A 20,046-nucleotide genomic window follows, 5' to 3' on the forward strand; every position below is an offset into this window, starting at 1 on the left:
GCAGACAAATGTACTATATTTTGTGGTGTTTATGATTTTTACATTGCAGTCAAACTACTATAAACGAAACGAGTGCAGTACATACTAAAAAAATCACCGTCACAGTTCACATTCTATATAAGACGGCCCTAGTAGACTCCTTTGTAGCCAAATCCCTAGCCGTTTTGTTTTTGTACTTCAATTCTGGATCTGCTCCAGAATTTGATAACAACTGCAGGATGGTATTAAATCCACGCATGCTAGCAATATGCAAAGGAGTAAGTCCAGTTATTGTCTGGCTATTGACCTCCGCACCCTTGGCGATCAAAGCATTAGCCCCTTCCACAGAAGTTGATTCTGCAACAAGGTGCAAAGGGGTCAGTAATCCCAAAGTGGGCTCAGATGGATCCATTCCCAAGTCCAGGAGCGTGTTTATAAGTTTCTTGTTTCGTGTTATACAGGCGAGATGAAGAGCGCTCCACCCTCCCTTCGTACGAGCAGCTTTCTCGGCACCTAGACGTAGTAGTTCGACGGCCACTTCGGTTTCACCCTCGCTACACGCCAGCTAAAAATGGAAGAACGTTTTGAATAGGTTCCTTTCAATAACATCTCCAAACGGTTTAACTTACCAGAAACGGCGTCCATCCCTGCTCTGTTGTAGCATTTATATCTATACCGTTGCTAGCCAAGCACTCTATAGCCTTAATATGTCCATTAAGAGCAGCGTAGTGGATAGGAGTCCATGAAGGCGCTGTCTTTGGCAACTCGTTCAAAGTAACATGACTTCCGTGCTTACGGGTCAATTCCTTCATAATCTCTCTCGTCAAAAGCGAAATGACTTCCATATTACCATTTTGACACGCAAAATGCAGAGCCGTCAGCCCATTTTCACCCTGAGCAAGCACATCTATACCAGGCTTCAATAATAAAGTCTTGACGGCTGAAGCTTTGCCGAGCTGTGATGCCATCATCAATGATGTCTTTTTCGAATTTGTCCAGGCATTTACTAGAGCACCTTCATCTGCTAATACATTTATAACCTTGGCATGTCCGTGCGATGCAGCAAGATGTAAGGGTGTAATGAGATCCCCAGCACGAGCCAAGACACTAGCTCCTTTATCTAGCAGCAGTTTCACGACTCTCTCGCTCCCGATTTTGGCTGCTAAATGCAATGGTGTCATTTGATCGTTGGCTCTTGCATCAATGTTGGCACCATATTGAAGCAAGACATCAATCAGTGCGAATCTATTATCTTGTCTATCATCACGGGGTTGTGCGGAAGCGTGGTGAAGAGCTGTGGGAGGAAAGAAAGTCAGTAAACTGAAACAAGAGATGGGCTAAAATATAGCATCTTTACCAGTCCATCCATTCTCATCTTTGGCATCCACGTCAGCCGCCTCGGCAAGCAGAGATTCGAGAATATTGGTATATCCAAACCGAGAGGCACAATGGAGAGGCGTTTGACGATGTCCGTCTTTCGCATTCACGTTTGCACCATATTGTAGTAGCAGTGTTACAATTTCCGTCCGTATGGCTTCAGAGTGCTCGCCGCTGGTAATGGCAAAATGAAGTGGTGTGTGCTGTCCACCACATCGTGCATTTACCAGAGCCTCACTAATGAATTCGATTTGGTTAGGATCTGGTTGGACTTGAACAATGGAAGGGACAAACCTTTCCAACAACTTTTTGACAATGTGAACATGTCCATACGAGACGGCCTCTAATCATTGACAAAAACAAAAAAAAAGTTAAAATCTTGCTTCGGGTGTCATTACCTCAGGATATACGAATGCTTACTGATCAATGGCGTTCGTTGTCCATCGTCCCGAGCATCAATGACAGTGAGTGAGCTCTCCAATAGCGATAATATTTTATTCAAATCGCCACGTTCAGCGGCCTCATGGAAGTCTTTGGCAACGTGTGGATGGAGAAGAGCAATGTTGGCAACGTTATTATTACGTTGTGCAGATATGTCCGAGTGTGTTATCTTCGATTCTAGACGGACTAGCAACGCGAGCGGCAGTACGCCCGAGAGGCCGGTAACCACACTATGACATCTACCCCACCCGTCATGAAATTCCTGAAGAGAGGGAATACGTTTTAGTATTCCTGGACTGTTGGAGACATTTTTGACAACGGTCGAGAAATGCAGTACCTGTTCGAGAATAACATGATCACCAGTGTGTACAGCCAGCTCATCTGGCCTCTGTGGTAAGTAGTTCGCGTTTACCACATATGTAATCCCATTCACGGAATGTGCACTAAACGATTCTTCGTAACTAGGCAGTGATAGATGTGTTTGTGCAGGAGTTGTTCCAGATCTGAGGGCTTCAACCCTTGGTGTGTACGCAGGAATTGGACTTATAGATTCAACTACAGACAATGGTGAGGCAATTGATGCAACTGGAGCTTCAGGGCTGAGTGTTGGTAGCGGTGGTGGTGCAGTCCTGGTGACCGACATCACAGGATGCTGTACTATAGGCTCGGATACAGCTTCAACGACTACATCGGCTGGTGTTTGGTGGGCAGTAAGAGGAATGACGTGCGGGTTGTCCCCAAATGTGATGATGTTTGAAATGAACTATAGAACATCGAATCAGCGTTCCGAACTCAAAGTAAAGGATCGAGCAGCAGAGAAAACATATTGATAGATACTTACAACAGTTTCCTCCTTCAGTGGCTCCTTGCGAGACCTCCTTTGAGAAAACTTAAACCTCTGCTTCAACGAGACCGAACTGAGCCTGCTCATCAATCCACGATGAGGGCTAATTGTAGCTGGCATGTCAGTAGTAGTAGCAGTCATGATCGATTTCCACGGCGCAGAACTTGTAAATTACTGATCTCTCTTGTCAGCTGCAACGTACAAAGGAACAATTGGGAAAGAGATTACAAAGCAACAAGCAACGCGCGGAAAATGAACATCTGACGTCCAGTTTTCCAGTTTGATTCTAAATAATGTGCAAGATCTATTTCAACTATTTAACTAGTAACCCATCTCTTATCTTTTGCGTGGCACTTTTACTTCGAATGCCTGTCCTGTTGCACGATGGCCATGATCAAAAGCGATTTGTTTGGCAGTTTTACCTTTGAATTTGATCTCAGCATCAGCTCCAAAGTGGAGGAGAACTTGAGCGATCTTGGTATAACCACGCATCGCTGATAGATGCAATGCGGTCGAACCGTTGACGTTCCTGGTATCCATATTTGCGCCCTTCTCTATCAGCAGTTGCACAACATCTTCACAACCTGGCTGAATTGACAATAATAAAGGTGTCCTATAGTGTGGATTTCGTAAGTCCAGAGCCTTGAATTAACTCCAACAGTGGTCGGGATATGGACATTTTACCGTACCAGTCGCCATTCGTTCGTTGATTTGGATCAAATCCACCAGATAAAAGCAATCGGATCAACATTCTATTCCTGGTGACGCATGCCAAATGTAAAGAACCCCAATTGGCTGCTGTTTTTGCATCCTTTCTTGCACTAAAGTTCAACAGCGCTATAGCTGCGTCGAATTCACCTTCAGAGCAGGCCAGCTAATCAGACAATTGTTCGTTAGACAGGCCGGTCCTTCACCGACACCGCCAAATTCTCACCAGATATGGAGTCCATCCAAGATGAGATGTAGCGTCGACGTTTGCACCATTATCGGTGAGGAACTTTATTACTTGAATATGGCCGTTGAGAGCTGCGTAATGGAGTGGAGTCCTGCATGGTTTCAATTTGTGCAAGTCAGTATGCAAAAAAAAACATGCTTTTTGGAAGGACATACCAGCCAGTACTCGTTGGTGGTAAATCTTTCAGATTGGATCCTGGTCCGAGTCGGTGACTCAGGGCAGCACAGACTTCCGGGATCAGCAGCTGTACAACTTCAGTGTCTCCTCTTCCAGCTGCGATATGCAAGACATTTAGACCCAGCTCTGTTGAGTCTAATACTGACACGTCTGTCTCGTGTAGCAGACGTTTGACACTTTCAAGCTGCCCAGCTTCAGCTGCCATGACGATAGGTGTCTTCTTTGAGTAGGTCCAAGCATTCACTAACGCGCCCTTGTCCATCAATACATTTATAACCTTTGCATGTCCGTTAGACGCTGCAAGGTGTAAGGGTGTGATAAGATCTCCAGCACGAGCCAGCACACTAGCTCCTTTATCTAGTAGCAGTTTCACGACTCGTTCACTACCGTTCTTGGCAGATAAGTGCAGTGGAGTCATTTGATCGTTGGCTCTTGCATCAACGTCGGCTCCGTATTGAAGCAAGACATCAATCAGGGCCAACCTACTGTCGTGGCGATCGTCACGGGCTTGTGCAGAAGCGTGATGAAGGGCTAAAGTGTAAGAGGAGGAACGATCAGCTAGGGACCGACATTTTACTATGACGCTGAAAACAGTATGTCGACAGATAGACGTCCGCAATTTACCAGACCATCCAATCTCATCTCTACAGTCCACATCAGCTCCTTCATTCAACAACTCTTCAACGATATTAGCATATCCATTCTGGGCTGCAAGATGAAGAGCTGTCTCCCTCTTTGAGTTTTTCGAGTTGACATTTGCTTGGTATTTGAGTAATTCAAGGACAATCTCCTTGCGAATGTGTTCAGGGTAGCTGCCTTGAGACATGACACTATAATGCAGACTACTATTTTGGCGAACGCATTTGGAATTCACTTCTGCCTTTTCATCCAATAATCGTTTGACAACTGCTAGTTGTCCTGTAATTACGGCCCTCATCAATGGAGTTTTGCGATTCTCATCCAGAGCATCAACAAGCACGACAGGTTCAGCAAAGACCTCTTCTATTCGATTCATGTTACCTAGCTCGGCAGCTTCATGTAAATTAAGGATTCGCGGTCGTGGATAAAAGTGCTGCACAGATGGGTCTGCCATGTTGACCAAGTCAAGTGAATCCAAGCTTGATCCTGTATACGGGTATGGGGTGGTTGATCCTGATCCAAGCATATGCGGATATGGGGAATTGGCGGTTGTTGGAGGTGAGGTGCCATCGTCGTCGTCTATAGATGCTTCTGCTTTACGTTTCTTAACTCGTGAGGTTCCACCAGGTCCATTACGAGGTGCCACGTCGGGTCTCTTGCGACAAGTTTCCAAATGCTTTTCGACATTCGAACTGTCATCTAATGTCCAAATAAAGAGGGGATTTTAGTCAAAAGAGAAAGTGAGTGATCTGTCTCAAGCCGCTTGATCCAATTCGACGTCACACTGCCAACCACTTCCATCCAGCGACAGTTTGAGGTACTTGATCGTTTGATAGATCCCAAACCGAATCCAAAGTAACTCATTCGTGTATAGATAAAACTCAGCAAGAAACGCTACCAACCCATTCTCACGAGCAAAGCTCAACCCAACTACTTACATCTCGCAATCTTTCCACTAAGCTGATAATGAGGCTTCTCATCTTGACTAATATTGAAATGAAACCATTCCTTGAGACACCATTTGCACCTGCCTTCAATTTTAAGATCTAAAATTTTGTAAAAAATGTGAAGCGTCAGATGATTGTATACCAAGAGCAATCAACGAAAAGAAGAGAACGGAAAAGCAAATACCTGGATGATATGGGTACAGTTCTAATCCCATTTGGAAGAGTTTGTCGGATCCAATTCTTCTTTCCGTCAATATAGGAAGCGGAGGAAGCGCTTGGATGCCTTCCATCTAAGGGAAGAGAAGGTAGTAAGTATACCGAACAGTACACACGGTCATGAGTCAAGTATATCTCGCCTTGAAAGTCTCTCTTCTTCCTGGAAAAGTAATAGTGAACAGTATAACGTATAACAACCGAAGGCTCAAGACCGAGATCCGCAGAAAACAGATTTTATATTCAGCAATTAACAAAAATATACAAAGATCTACAGCTATTTGATTGCTATGTGCTATCCAAAAAACGCAAAGACTACTGCCACCTTCAACCAAACAAGTCCTCCTAAACACAAAATTAGTCATTGTATGGGATGTGCATTTTTGAACACCACAAGGCATGAACTTACTGTAGGGCGAACGCGTATCCCACCATAAGGTTCTTCTTGCTCGACTTGGATCATATTCTTTGTCTTCAATACCAACAGCTCAAAGAAGAACTTGACTCCTTCCATCCTCTTTGCCTAACGCGAAAAGAGGTTAGATGATATCAAGACTAGTGAAAAGCTATTCATTTTCGCTCACATCTTTGGTCAAATCACTAAACATTACAGACTCTTCAGCCTCCCCATCGTCGTTGGGTACAAAATGTTCCTTCAATACTTTGATAACCTTTTGAGTATTTGTGGAGAAGCCATTGGTTTCAACTGCTACTTCTGGTCCTTCTTCTGCGAATTCATAATCGTCTACAGGTTGTTTATCTTTACGTTGTTGAGATGATTGCGAACCTCGAGGACCAAAATCGATTTGTTCTTCTTCTCCTTCTCCTATTGCAGGTGCTTCTTCTTCTTCTTGAACAGTTCTCTTAAGCTTCTTGAATGGAGATGGTTGGGTCTCCTGTGGGTCAATCTCGCCACCTTGTTGATGAAACAAGTCGACATCACCACCAGCCATACCACCAAATGTTTCATCCTGCCAATTTTCATCTCGGTGTGGTGGCATCATCATCATATCATCCAGGATGTCTTCTTCTGGTACATTTTGAGCCGATTTACGTTTACTGGCACGTGGAGAAGCAGCTCGTTGTTCTGGCTCTTCCTCTTCAAACATGTTTTCGTTTACAGGTGCTACTGGTACTATACGTGGGCGTATCCCAAGCGATTGTAGACGGTATCGTGATGCTCGGACAAGAGGCTCCGGCCAGCGATCGTTCGGGATCTTCATCCAACCTTGAATACCAAGTTGTCGATACTCTTGATAGTATGCTTCCAGGTCAGTACTTGGCAGGAAGTCAGGCTATAAGCGTGATCGAAGAATCAGTGAATTATTGTTTAGTTCATTTATGACTGATGAAATCCATTCAACTTACACCCGCAGTCATGATGTCGTCCTGATTTTCCAAACCCCGTCGTATATCTAAATTCGACAATTCGATCTGCTCATCAAAGAGACTCGAATTGGCATTCTTCCCACCAGCAGCAGACTTTTGTTGCGTAGCTCCTCTACCACCAGTTGGCGTATTAGGAGCTGATCGTTTGCCTTTGCCTTTAGTTTTCTTGGCTGATGCAGGTTTACTTGGTGTTTGAAACATTGTTCCAGCTGGTTCCGGCTCTTCTTCGTCACCCTCTTCTGGTACTCTTGATGCTCTGGCGGGTGTTCTTGTTGGTGTGTTCAAATCCATCCTAATATTTTTGAACAGTGTGGTGTTACACGACAAGAACGAATCAGACATTCGAATTCAAGACGCTCACCTGAGCTCTGAAGGCTCGTCCAAGTGCACAGATTCACGTCCAGGAATCTGCGGCAGATCTTCTTCCATTTGAAATCCATCTGGTTCAAATTGTTGTTGTTCCGCTTCTGGAATTCCCATTTGCTCCTTATCACCAAATCCACCAGCATTATCCATCATCATGGTATCATTTAATTTAAACATGGAATCACGCCTAACGTCGATCTCTGGTGCGTCACGACCGACTTCTATTTCAAGTGATGACTGTCGACGTGATGGTGTTGCTAGATGTGGATTCTTTTGGCCAAGCTGAGTACGGATTAGATCGTCACCACCAAAGCCCAAGTCTAGTTCTTCGTCACCAAGTCCTAATTCTGGTTCATGGTCTAGTAGAAAGCTCATTTGTGATGGTACATGTTTTAAGGTGATTTCATCTAGACGAGATGCGTTCTGGGTCAACGTGTGTTGAGAGAGAGATTCGGTTTGCGAGAGGCGAGTTGGCAGATCGGCGAAGAAAGACATATCGAATGGATCATCGAATGGATCATCGCGGAAAAGCATGTCGTCGTCAGTAATTACATCCGGCACAGTGATAGCATTCGGATTTGCCATGATTTGCTCTTCAGGCATATCGACTATACCAGGCTTGAATGCCTATAATACACAGAGTGAATGATATTGAGCTACCTCCTTAACTTGGAAAAAATTGCCTCGTTTCACCATTTTGATTTTGAGGAGAGCCTCATTGCAGTCTTCGAGTAGATATCGAGCCTTTCGTGAGTAGATCCTTACGACACCAAGTAATAATTGACCAGATAATCGTAATGCGAACGGGACGGCGGCTCCTTCTCCTAAAATATCACCTGCGAAGTAGCATAGTGTTGAGATGTGAACGTGAAGGACATCTGATGTGGGAAGGAAACATACCAACAGACGATACTATGTTCGTATTAAGCAATTGAGTTTTGGATAGCTTTCTCTCCATATGAGCAGCAAGCCATAGCTTAGACAGGCTGCCCTTCTTGGCAAGGATTGAATCCATTGCTGTGTTTGGAACTTCTGTTTGTCGAGTGGACAAGAGTTTGTTAGTAAAGCGAGGAGTTGCGACAGAGTCACAATTGATCTGATGCGAATGATCATAGATCTTCTAATTAGCTGACTCACTTCAATAGCCTGTAGGGCGACTTCCTGGTTAACAAGATGTGAAGAAGCAGGTGACTGAAGCAAACGAATCAGCAACAACGAGAGGCAACTTGACAATGGATCGCGTGCCGTTCCGCGATTTTTGTAAGAATCAATATATTTGAAAGAGCCTGACTCGTATCTTCAGATACATGTCTGCAGATCCCGTTGAACGCTCATTCCAACGAAACCCTTGACACTCGAGGCAAGGCTGAGAGCTATATATTTTGGATACATTGAGGTACAGTATGGGCAGGCTGATAACCCGCAATTCCAATATTCAAGTCGCCGTAATCGATCAAACGGTTCCTTGCTGAAATTTCGTAAAGATGCCATTTATCAAGCCAGTCGCTGTCACCGAACTATCTTCAGCGACGATATCATGGGACGACAAGGCTGGAAATCTGTTTTTCGTCTTGCAATCAAAGAGAACGAACATGGGAACAAAGTTCTTGTCAACATTCACAACTGGGTTTACTTTGATGACTGCTAGTGCTGAGACTGCAGAAAAGCAAAAGTGGGCCGACGCCGACTATAGAATTGTCATGAAGTGCAAAGGAAAGAAGTACGGTGAACAGGTGGTGGCTGTAGGTGATACGTTTGAGGCAATTCACGAACACTGGAATTGGATTGAGCAGAATTTGTATCTCAAGGTACATGGTGCTTTAAATTATCACTCCCCTGGTGCTCTCGCAGGTGATCTGACCTGATCTACGATATAGTTGGCCGAACTGGACACCACGATGAATAGTCAAGGCCAAAAATACACAAGTGATGACGTGGATTCCTTTCTTATCAAACAGTTCGAAGACCTCGCCGAACAATTGTCTACTAGTCTAGGTATGTGGGACTCTCGGGCGGTTCCTGTATGATCATTTGCACTACCCTTTAACAATTCGTAGAACCACGAATCACTGGAGCTGTCTCTCGGCTGACAGAGAAGCGAGCCCAGCTGATACATTTATTTCCTGGGCTGGAGGATGAAGTGCTCCTCAATTGTTAGTACCGTGTCCGTCGAAACGCACTTCAAAGATCTGACATAAAATCCTACTAGTCTACACGTGTAATTATATCGAAAACGAGTCAAATTCTGTGCGTGGCACATTGTATATATCACGAAACTATGTCTGCTTCCATGGAACACGTGGAGTGGAGACAGAATCATCCTCATCGCATGTCCGAATAAGAATACCCTATAAAGATGTTTTGGGACTAGAAATGGTCACTGCTAAACGAGTCTTGATGCCAGATTCCATACAGATATCATTAAAAGATTCAAATGTAGGTCGTCGAGTGCCATACCTGGGTTGCTTCTCACTTGTTTTCTCGCCACCCTAAAGTCTCACTTCTTTTTAGTACTCCTTTTCTCTCTACTTTTATCGAAAAGACTGTCTGCGGATACTGAATTGTCTCTGTGATGCTTCTATGAACTGCTTAATTAAAGGCGCCGAAGTGTCTTTATCAGCTACAGCAGACATGTTTGCCAAGGGCAACACATCTGGTGATTTAGCAAATAATATGTCAAGTCGTAAAGGTGGTGGGCTGCTGATGATGGGTCGGTCTCAAGATGAGTTTGGCTTGTCACGGAATCGGTTGGCTAGAACGATAAAAATGGATTTAGAAGAGGGAGATTTCACAGAACAATCATTACGTGGTACGCCCGTACGAGCATCACCCATGTCTGCAGCTCTCAATGGCTTAGACAAGGCCGCTTCATCGCCCACGACACAAGCTGGTCAAACAATAACGTCGACCTCTAATAGTACAGGAAAGAAGGATGTTCCGAAAGCCGCAGATACTTTGGCTTCGTCTCTCCTTTACTATGCCCATGTAAATCTCTCATCAATTCATAGTTTGGATGATTTAGACATCCAAAAGCGGAACATTGAATTCCGACGTGTATTTAGACTAGCATACACTGAAACCGTCTTGATCGAAGAAGCTCCTTGTGCGTTCTACCGCAAACAGACTAGCACGTCACATTCAGGTGTTATATTCGTATCTCCAAACTACTTTTGTTTCGGCTCGTTTGCACCATCTGTAGGAAGTGGAGGAGGTGGTGGTTCGGCTCCACTGTCAAATGTATTGACGGTGACAGCACCTGGAGGTGGTCCAGCATCGAATACTACCGTATCATCGGGCTTGACTTCGGTGTTATTTGATACCCAGGAACTGACGGTCGGGATAGTCATACCGTTACGAGAAATTACCAATGTCAAAAAGCAACCTGCTACCGCTTTACCTGCCGCTGGACGTATTACAGCATTCTCTCTAACAGGATATCTAGCAATCTCTACTCGAAATCGTGGAGAGTTTTGGTTTTCATTTGGTGGTGCAAAAGGTCGAGACCGCACCACTGAAATCTTGCTAGCACGCTTAAAAACGGTAGACTGGCACATAGATAATTCCACTGTCGGTAGTCGTAATGCTCAAGAAAATGCTGCGACACTAGCCACCCGAGTTGCTGATCGAGTAGATGGTGCACAATCACCCGTAAATCTAATTGGTGGTGAAGGAACTCCAGCAAGAAGAGTCTCCGAAGTGTCTACTGGATCACTAGACGAATACATGTATACTCTCTCGTCCATGCCAATATCCCACGAGCCGCCGAAATCATTGACGACCCCAACTGTGCAAGTTGGCTTGAAATATCTATTCGCAGAAGATCCTGATAATTTGCCTGTCGTCCGTAAAGGCCATCCACCCATGTATGAAGCCAAGGACATGACGGATCAAGAGTCGCGGCAGGGTACCGCTGAAGATAAGGAACGTAGAAAGAGAGACGTGACGGAACATATTAAACTTTGGACTGACTATTTGGACGTAAATGGACGTGATGTTTGTCTTGTCAAAGACGTGAAAGCTCTCAGAGAGTCAATTGTTAAGACTGATGGTATACCTGAAAAGTTTCGTGGTGACTTATGGTGGGTTGTGCTTCTCGGCGGGCTTCTCGTTTTTCTTTCTATAAAACTTGATGATAGTCCCAGTTTCCAACAACTAAACATCAATTTTGTTCGACAGGCTTGTGTTATCTGGTGCTTGGTATTCACGACACGAGACAACACCATATTTGAAAATTATATCAGATCATCAAGGCCAATCGTCTCCCTATACTGAGGAGATTGAAAAGGATGTGCGAAGGTACGAGTCAATGCTTGCAATGGTGGACATAAATACTTTCTTTCCCCACGCTTACCAATTATCAAACAGATCATTACCGGAACACCCCGCATACCAGTCCTCCGTTGGTATCGATGCACTCAGGAGGTTGCTGACTGCATACTCGTGGCGCAACCCTGCGATTGGATATGCACAAGCCTTAAATATAATATCCTCGGTTTTACTATTGCATTTAAAGGAAGAAGACGCTTTCAGAATTCTTTGTATGTAGTAGTGTCTCCCATATTCAGATATTTTTGTTTGCTCGACTGGCAAATCGTTGACATTTTTTGTTTTCTACAGGCATTGTCATTGAACGCATTCTTCCAGATCATTATACCCGAACTCTTGTAGGATCTGTAGTGGACCAGTCCGTCTTTGCTCATCTGGTGTCAATACATCTGCCGGTCCTCCAAGCCCATCTGAAAAAGTTGTACATGGACTTGTCAACTTTTTCAGTGCCATGGTTTATGTGTTTGTTTTTGAACACGGTGCCCTTAAAGACTGGCTTCTGTGTACTGGATGGATTCTTCTTGGATGGTCCATCGTTTATCTTTTGGGTAGCTTTAGCAATTCTCAAAATCAATGAAAAGAGATTGCTAGCTAAAGGACGAGACGACGACTTGTTTGTCGGTGTCCTAAAGGATTTCTTTGCAAGACTGGCTGTTGAAGCGCCAGCTGATACAGATTCAGACTCTGGATCGATAATGACACAATCATCTAATGACCGTAAAAGTCATGATACCGATAGTAGTAATTCAAATCAACCTCAGGATCCGGCCTTGCTATGGGGCAAAGCACTTTTTACCTCCACGTTAAATGTGGCATATACGACATTTGCTCCAGTTGTAACAACCGATGTCATTGACTCATTACGTATGAAGTATCGGCTCAGTGTTGTGCATCAAATGGAGGAATCATCACGTAAATCTCAGATACGGACATTATGTGAGCAAGTGGCTCTGTCCTTTGATGAAATCGCCATAGTATACGATGAAGTGCGAGGTCTTGAGTTTGATAGAGAGGAGGAAGGTAATGGAACTGTAATTGGAGCGGCTGGTACTGCTGCTGCATTAGGTCGCCTGGAAGAAGAGCAAATACGACTCACGCTCATAAGAGAAGGTGGTTGGGCTATGGTAAAGACGGTGCCAGACGCTACTCTCGCCGCTGGAACTAGTGCATCCGGACAATCCACATTAGAAAAGTCGATACCATTACGAGATTTCAGAAAAGTGTTTACCAAAGTCTCACCTTGGAAGTCTGCTACCCCTGTATCTATAACAAACAAGACAGTCAAAACCAGTGCCAGTTTTGATAGTGAGGGTGGACGACCGTCAGTTGCTTCGTCTCTATATAGTAGTAGTGGTAGTATCAAGACTGTGCCAGCTGTCACTCGACCGAATGATGATCCATTACAAATCCCATTAGTAGATCGTATATACTTTTACTGTTCCTTCCATTATCACTTCTTCCATCAAAACCAATCGCAACGTGCCAATGAAGGCAAAGATCAATCAGCAATAGGAACCTTGTCTCAGTCCAATGAAGAAGGAATGAGCCCGAATTCACCGGACGGCAATAAAACCGCTGTTGCATATATAGTAGATTTAGCTGCAATGATACATACTTTGGACTTGATGATGAGACAACCACTGTCCAATCGCCTCAGGTTCTTGTTTGACTTACATGATCTGGATGGTGACGGGTTTCTTTCAAAAAATGAATTGAAGGCCATTATGGATTCATTTTTGGAAATGTTTGAAAAGAATCGGTCGTCAGGACGTAGTACAGCTGGGCCTTCACCTGGAATGTGGGCGTCACCAGAGAATGAAGAAGAGTATCTACGAGCCGTCAGTGCATTCCTGAATACGGCACTAAAACTTGGGAATACTCGTGGTGCTGAAGGAGGTGCCGCAGGTAGTATGTCTATAACAGGTCTAGCTGCTGTAGCAAGCCCATCTAGTCCAAAGGATCTTAGTCCATCACGAACAGTACAGTTAGCATCGAAAGGATCCCGTACACATTCACGAACGAAATCGTCATCGATAGCCAAACCTATGGTTGCAGAACCGGAGGATGATGGTGATATGACGTCAATCGCAGCTGGTCCAGGTAGTAGTGGTAGTGGAATAGATGAGGCTCGAGACGAGTTTCCTGCACATCTAGCAGGACGTAGAAGATCAGGTAGTGCAGGATCTGCATCCACAACAACGAGTACTGCAGCATCGAGTATAGTAAATATTGCTGTCGTAAATACCCGAGAAAATTCTCGAAGTGTTAGACCAGGTCATTCTAGAACACAGTCTGCAGGAGGACCACACTCTCGGTCAATTTCTGAACGTGTAAAGAACGAAACACCCAGGATAGTCACTGCTCCGTCATCGCCTTCTAGAGAAACTGGGAATGCTGGTGGTAAAGAGCCGTTTAAACTATCTTTTAATGAGTTCTTGTTGGCGGTGCTTAGCCAAAGTATTTTTGTCCAGTTTTTTGAACAGTCTTGGACTCTAAAGAAGTTACCTAGTGAGAGTGGTATTGCTGGTAGTGATGTCGGGAAGATTGTGATTGATCTTTCATAAAAGGGACGCTCTTGTATAGTTCTTGCCAATATGTATTATTTTGTTTTACCATACACGCACTTATATCAACTATATAAACCAATATTCATTTACAGTCATTGTGGCGATGCTGGTGCTGAAGAGACTATTTCTGATGTTTCAGGGTGTTGTGATTTGAGTTTTTTCATGTCTTCTTCCATGTTCATCATCTTTGCCGTGAGTTCCTAGATGTAGTGTAGTGTGAGGGAAAAAAGGATGAAATTGCAACGATGGGATGCATCACATACCTCAAGCAGCTTCTGCATCTTGATATTGACTTGAGACAAGACAGCAGGATCTAGCTTTTGCATAGCAGCGGCAGATGAGAAGATGTTGAGGTTGAATGTCTAGTTTCAAGTTCATGATGTAAGCGTGATGCCTCTTGTTTATGCTTTTGTAACAATAATTGTTCTTACCCTTCCACTAGGTGGTCTCTCATCAGGTATCAATTTAGACGAATGATCACGAAGAATATACTGCTGAATCATTTTCGACTTTTGATCCAATTCAACTCCGAGTTTAGATACCAGCTGACGAGTGTTTTTCAACTCTTCTTCGGCATGAGCAGCTCGTTGTTGTAGGGATTCGTTGTCAGACATAGCATGTTGGATTTCTTGATCGGCTCGTATGGCGTCTGAGGTACGGGTTGGACTTGTCTTTGAGCGGTTTAGGTCGACGGATACGCTGCGTGCGTGTGAGTGGTGGAAGCCTCCGTCGGTGCCAGCTGCAAAAAAAAGAAAACGTGAGCTTGAGTTGATAGCACAGAGACGGGCACAACTTGTACTCACCAAGATTCTCTTGACTCTCTCCAGAGCCTTCCTTGTGGTGTGTCTGGCCTTTACGTTCTCTGTTCAACTGCTTTTGTAAATCCTTGACCTGATCAGAGTAAGAAACGAAGTTGCGCGTGAGCGCTTATACAAAAATCGCCTTTTTGAAACATAACTCGACTTACAACTTGAGCACTCTTTCGCTCCAAAATCTTCATTTCACCCTCCTTATCGCCCAACTTCTTTTCCAAAGCAGCCTTTTGTTCTTCCAACGACGCAATGCTGGTTTCCAATTCAGTGACTCGTTGATTTTGACTAACCGACCCATCATCAAGCTTCTTTTGCAACTCTTCAATATCCTTGTGCAGCGCCATACGTGCTTCAGCAGCTTTAGAAACTTCTTCTTTGGCCTCATCACGTTGTTTCTCGGCTTCCTTGATGGCCCTTTTGTTGAGGGTCTCTGTTTTAGCTAGTTCGTCGATACGATTACGAGCCTTCTTAACAATCTCTTCCTTTTCGAGGGCCGTTTTGGATGCTCGTTCACGAGCTGTTTCAGAGACTTCCAATTCTTGGGCAAGTACATCGTGTTTAGATTGAAGGGTGGTGATTTGCTCTTTTAGGTTGGCGATTTCTTGAGAGAGTTCAGTACGTCCTGCAGCATGAGATTCGGCTTCTTTTAGTTGATGACGGAGCTCTTCAGTGGTCTTGGCAGTTTCGGCTCGGAGAGTTGTGATTTCGAATTCCAAGGCTTTTAGCTTAGACATGGCGGTACTGGCTTCTTCAGTCTTGGTCGCAATATCTTTTTCCAACTTTCTCAGTCCTTCAGATTTGTTGGCCTGCTCAGCCTTGAGATCCTTCAATGCCTTTTCTAAGTCAGCTTGCATCTTGGTTTTTTCTTCAGTAGCTTTGGCAGCATTTTTCTTCGCAGTTTCATCCAGTGCCGCCTTCTCTTTTTCCCAAGCTTGCTTTGTGGTTTTCAGAGCATCTTCCCATCCTAGTTTCTCCTTCTTGTGATTTTCTTCTGAAGTGGCAATTGCCTTCTTGTGAGCTTCTTCAGAAGCAAGCAATGTCTTCTTTTGAGTTTCTTCAAGAACCAGCTTATCCTTCTTGATCTTTTCATCCAACTCGGCTCGTTCCTTTTTCAGTTTCGTGGATTCGGCCTGAGCTTGAGCAACAAGTCCGTTCAGAGTCTTCACTTGTAGTTCAGCGGCATCTTTAGCTTGTATGGCCTTTACTTTTGCCGCATCGAGTTCAACCAATTTTGTTTCGATTTCCTTCCTGTTGGTATCAGCGACACTCTTGGATGTTGATGCATCACTCTTGAATGTCTCTAGATGTTTCTTGGCTTCTGCTGCTTCAGACTTGGCAGTCTCGAGCTCCTTTTGTCGAGATTGAAGAGTTTGGTTTACTGTCTCGATAGACTTTTTCAGCGTCTCGACTTCTGTTTTGGCGGCCTTGAGAGCAGTTTCGTTGGAGGTTGCATTTTGTTGAGCAACTTGCAGGTCTTGTTGGGCGGATTTTATGGCTTGATCTTTGGATTCGAGATCGGTTTTGGCGGTTTGAAGCTGATGTTGAATGTCCTTTTGCAATGTTTGAGAAGAATCCCAATCCCTTTGACGAGACTCGAGAGTTTGCTGAAGAGATTCGAGCCGAGATTTGAATTCCGTGATTTCGGCAGCCGAGGCTAGGAGCTTTTGCTGTAAGGTTTCAGCTTCAGCTCTGAACGACTTGGATTGCTGTTCAGCTGCTTCTAGCTGTGCATGGCTGGCGTTACGACTCGACTCCAACTCTTTTTGGAGACTCTCTACTTGAAGTTTAGCAGATTCACAATCCTTGTTCGAGACTTCCACTTGACGCTTCGATACCACGATTTCAGATTGAAGTTGAGCTATCTGCGAATTCAAGCCTTCAACTTCAGCCCGAAGTGAAGCGATATGATGACGAGCAGCTTCAAGCTCAGGTTCAGCAGCGCCATGACTAGCCATCAAAGAATCCAGCTCCTTTTGTAGCGAGCTGACAGTGTTGGTCAATGAAGAGTTTTGGGTTCTAGCTGTTTCTAGCTCTACTTGTAGAGCGTCGATTTTGCCTGATGCTATCGATAATTGCTCTTGAGATGCCTCTTGAGACGATTCCATTTGGCTTCTAGTAGACTCTAACTCTGCCTGTAAAGCATCGATTTTGCCTGATGTTACTGATGCTTGATCTTGAGAAACATTTTGAGCCGATTCAATTTGGGCCCTCGCGACTTCCAGCTCGGATTGTAGACATTTGACGTTACTATTGCCCACTTCGACTTGTTGCTGAGACAATTCAATTTGGTGCTTGGCTGCTTCTAGCTCAGACTGTAGGCTACTGACTTTACTATTGCCAACTTCTATTTGTTGTTGAAGAGCAACAATCTGTTGCCGAGATGCGTCTAATGCTGGCTCGGTGGCCCCTTGACTGGATTGGAGTGTCTCGACCTCCGTTCTTAAGGTTGCGACGGTTTGGGCGAGCAGACTGGTTTCTGATTTAGCAGCCTCCAGTTCCAGTTGGAGGGCCTTTCCATGTTCTGAAGCCTTGATCAATTCTTGAGAAGCGCTTTCAGATTTCTTCTCCGCAGCTTCTGTTGTCTGACGAGAGGTGTTTCGTAAAGCTTCCAACTGAGAAGTTGAAGCTTGCAAGTCGACCTTGAGAGCTTCAATTTCACTCTTCAAAGTGCCGATTTCTGATTGTAAGGTAATAATTTGTTGTCTCGCTGCATCCAGTAAAGAGTCTTGGTCACCGTTTTTGCTGTACGAGGGGAGGTCTTGCTGAAGGGTTGTAATTTTGACTTCTAACAAAGTGTTTTGCTGTCTAGCTGATACCAGATCAGCCTGTGTGGTCGATACTTGACTTGCTGCTGCTGATAATTCTCGTTTTGTTGATTCCAACTCCATTTCGCGAGCCGATAGGGTCTTCGAGAGTGTTTCGATTTGTGCCAATCGACTGGCAGATTCCTCGGAAAGTGACGTCAATTGCTCGGTTTTTTTACCGAGTTCGGATTCGAGCTCTGCCAACTGTCGTGATTTATCGTGGAGCATGGTGATATGGCTGGTGAGTTTGGCGTTCGTTTCAGCTAGTTGACTTTGGAGAGCTTTTCTTTCTGATTCAGAGACCGACGATAGGTGTTGGTCGACGGCTGCTGATGTGGGCTGAGTGGAGGTCTTCGCAACAGACAGTTGGTGCTCAAGCTCCGTTATTCTGTGAGCCTGTTCTTCTAGCAACACGCTTTCTTTTTGCAAAGTGTCGACACGTTCTTGGAGCTCTTTAGATATCTTGCCAGATCTTTCAAGTTTCTCCTTCTCTACAACTATCAATGACTCTAGTTCTGCAATTCGCGTATTTGCTGTACTTAATCGAGCATCGATCTGTTCATTGGTAAGGCCTGCGACAGGTTTATCGGTGCCCTGACCATTTATAGACATGGTAGACTTGTTCTCAAGGGTGGAGGATTGGGCTAAACTGTCATTCGACTTTTGTGCCGAAGTAGTCGAAGCGGCGGGTGTGTTGGTGAACATTGCCTTCTTAAAGACAGACAAGTATCCATTGAGTTTTTGACTTGGATCATCGACAGGCTGTGATGTAGATGATGCAGCAGCAGCTGTTGGATTAAGTTTGGCTCTCAGTTCATCACGTTCCTCAGTCAATTTCTCAATTTCGGCATTGGCCTGTTTGATTAATTGGTCCTGTAAAGCTGAAGATTTGACATTTGCTGCCATTTCAGCTTGTCTGGTTTCGGCGCCTTGCTTTTCAGCTCTTGCTTGGGCCAAAGCTACTTCCAATTCTGCAACACGACTGGTCTCGTTGGTCAAGTTGAGCGTGGAGCCGTCATCCAATACAGAAGCAGACAGTTGACGCCCGTCCTTTAGGGCTTGTAATTGATTTAGAGCTAATGCGAGTTTTTCTTCAACCTTTCTACGTGAAGCATCTCCAGAAGCAGCAATCGAATGGAGCTGTTCTTTGAGCGCATCGTTCTTCAAAGAATCGGTCAGTTAAGGGAAAATGCGCTTAAAGAGCTCGAAGACAACATTCCATATACCTGGTGTTTCTGATCTGCCATCAGCTCCAATTCACCCTTCAATTTGTTCAACTCTGCCATACATTCTTGCAATGCTAGTTTGTTCTTGTCCTTGGCGATGACAGCTGAGAAGAGACAATATATCAGCGACAGATATAAATACGAATGCACAAATCACATGGCCTTCCACCACGAACCATTGACTTTTTTCAGCTCTTTATCTAAATTAGACTTGTCACGCTCCAAGTTGAGCTTTTCCTTCTTGTGAGATGTGTCTTCGGCGGCTTTCTCCTTAGCCAGTCTTGTACATTCCGCCTTCTCCTTGTCCAGGTTGCTCTTGAGTGCTGTAATATCAACCTTGTCCTTCTCTACTTGAGTCTTCAAGGCAGCAATTTCGTGACGATCCTTTTCAGCTTGGGAAGTCATTGTCAAAATTTGTGCTTTACATAGCTGTAACTCTACATATCAAACATTTGTCAAAAAAATGGCAATTGCCGCAAATTGCGTGGCGAATAAAAACCTTTCTGAATGGCATCCGATTTAGCTTTGGCATCGGTCTGCGCATGTTTCAACTGGTCGAGCTATCCAATAAATACACGTAAGCTCTATGACGCTAAGGTTGAATTGGTTGACTGCTATGATTTACCTCTTTTTGTAAAACAGCCAAGGGATCCTCAATTGGAGGGATAGTAGGAATAGCCTCTGCATCAACAGGAGGCTGCACGCTTTCTGTCACGTCTGCCATATTGGCTGCGAATTTTTGTAGCAGTCGATTTGACACGGTTTTCAAAATTCAGGGTCAATAGTGATTCGCCAAACCAGACCTTGGAATCTAAGTACATTGCAAGAAATCTTAAAAATCATTTATTTAGAATCGGGAATCACTTGTTGAATTGATTATAAATAATTTTAAAAATCCTCTCGTGAGGTTCCAAGACATTTTTAACAACCTAATTCAAATGGTCCCTTTTTTTTGGCTCATGCATTCTATTGGGATTATAGTCC

The 20,046-nt window shown here is 44.4% G+C and overlaps 4 protein-coding genes across 4 annotated transcripts; 1 reads left to right on the forward strand and 3 right to left on the reverse strand.

Annotated features, from left to right (window-relative positions):
• Positions 1-106: 106 nt before the first annotated feature.
• Positions 107-2,782, reverse strand: SmJEL517_g03159 (uncharacterized protein; the record flags this gene model as incomplete). The annotated part of the gene is made up of 7 exons (XM_031169087.1): positions 107-544; positions 609-1,273; positions 1,337-1,593; positions 1,651-1,699; positions 1,777-2,059; positions 2,135-2,560; positions 2,639-2,782. 7 exons carry the CDS (start codon positions 2,780-2,782, stop codon positions 107-109), a joined length of 2,262 nt encoding a protein of 753 aa, XP_031024966.1.
• Positions 2,783-2,977: 195 nt separating this feature from the next.
• SmJEL517_g03160 (uncharacterized protein) lies at positions 2,978-8,342 on the reverse strand (the record flags this gene model as incomplete). The annotated part of the gene is made up of 13 exons (XM_031169088.1): positions 2,978-3,254; positions 3,331-3,515; positions 3,576-3,687; positions 3,752-4,304; positions 4,398-5,111; positions 5,351-5,458; positions 5,544-5,649; positions 5,982-6,095; positions 6,157-6,867; positions 6,941-7,253; positions 7,323-7,954; positions 8,021-8,163; positions 8,228-8,342. 13 exons carry the CDS (start codon positions 8,340-8,342, stop codon positions 2,978-2,980), a joined length of 4,083 nt encoding a protein of 1,360 aa, XP_031025036.1.
• Positions 8,343-8,811: 469 nt separating this feature from the next.
• SmJEL517_g03161 (uncharacterized protein) lies at positions 8,812-14,217 on the forward strand (the record flags this gene model as incomplete). Its single annotated transcript, XM_031169089.1, has 8 exons — positions 8,812-9,135; positions 9,205-9,322; positions 9,385-9,480; positions 9,537-9,763; positions 9,839-11,406; positions 11,504-11,623; positions 11,693-11,865; positions 11,945-14,217. 8 exons carry the CDS (start codon positions 8,812-8,814, stop codon positions 14,215-14,217), a joined length of 4,899 nt encoding a protein of 1,632 aa, XP_031025035.1.
• Positions 14,218-14,312: 95 nt separating this feature from the next.
• On the reverse strand, positions 14,313-19,786 carry SmJEL517_g03162 (uncharacterized protein; the record flags this gene model as incomplete). Its single annotated transcript, XM_031169090.1, has 9 exons — positions 14,313-14,420; positions 14,484-14,582; positions 14,652-14,959; positions 15,024-15,111; positions 15,188-18,997; positions 19,063-19,166; positions 19,239-19,499; positions 19,562-19,622; positions 19,688-19,786. 9 exons carry the CDS (start codon positions 19,784-19,786, stop codon positions 14,313-14,315), a joined length of 4,938 nt encoding a protein of 1,645 aa, XP_031025037.1.
• Between the last annotated feature and the right edge of the window lie 260 nt (positions 19,787-20,046).

This window comes from Synchytrium microbalum (assembly GCF_006535985.1).
Source record: "Synchytrium microbalum strain JEL517 chromosome Unknown SmJEL517_scf0015, whole genome shotgun sequence".
Taxonomy (NCBI): Eukaryota; Fungi; Chytridiomycota; class Chytridiomycetes; order Synchytriales; family Synchytriaceae; genus Synchytrium; species Synchytrium microbalum.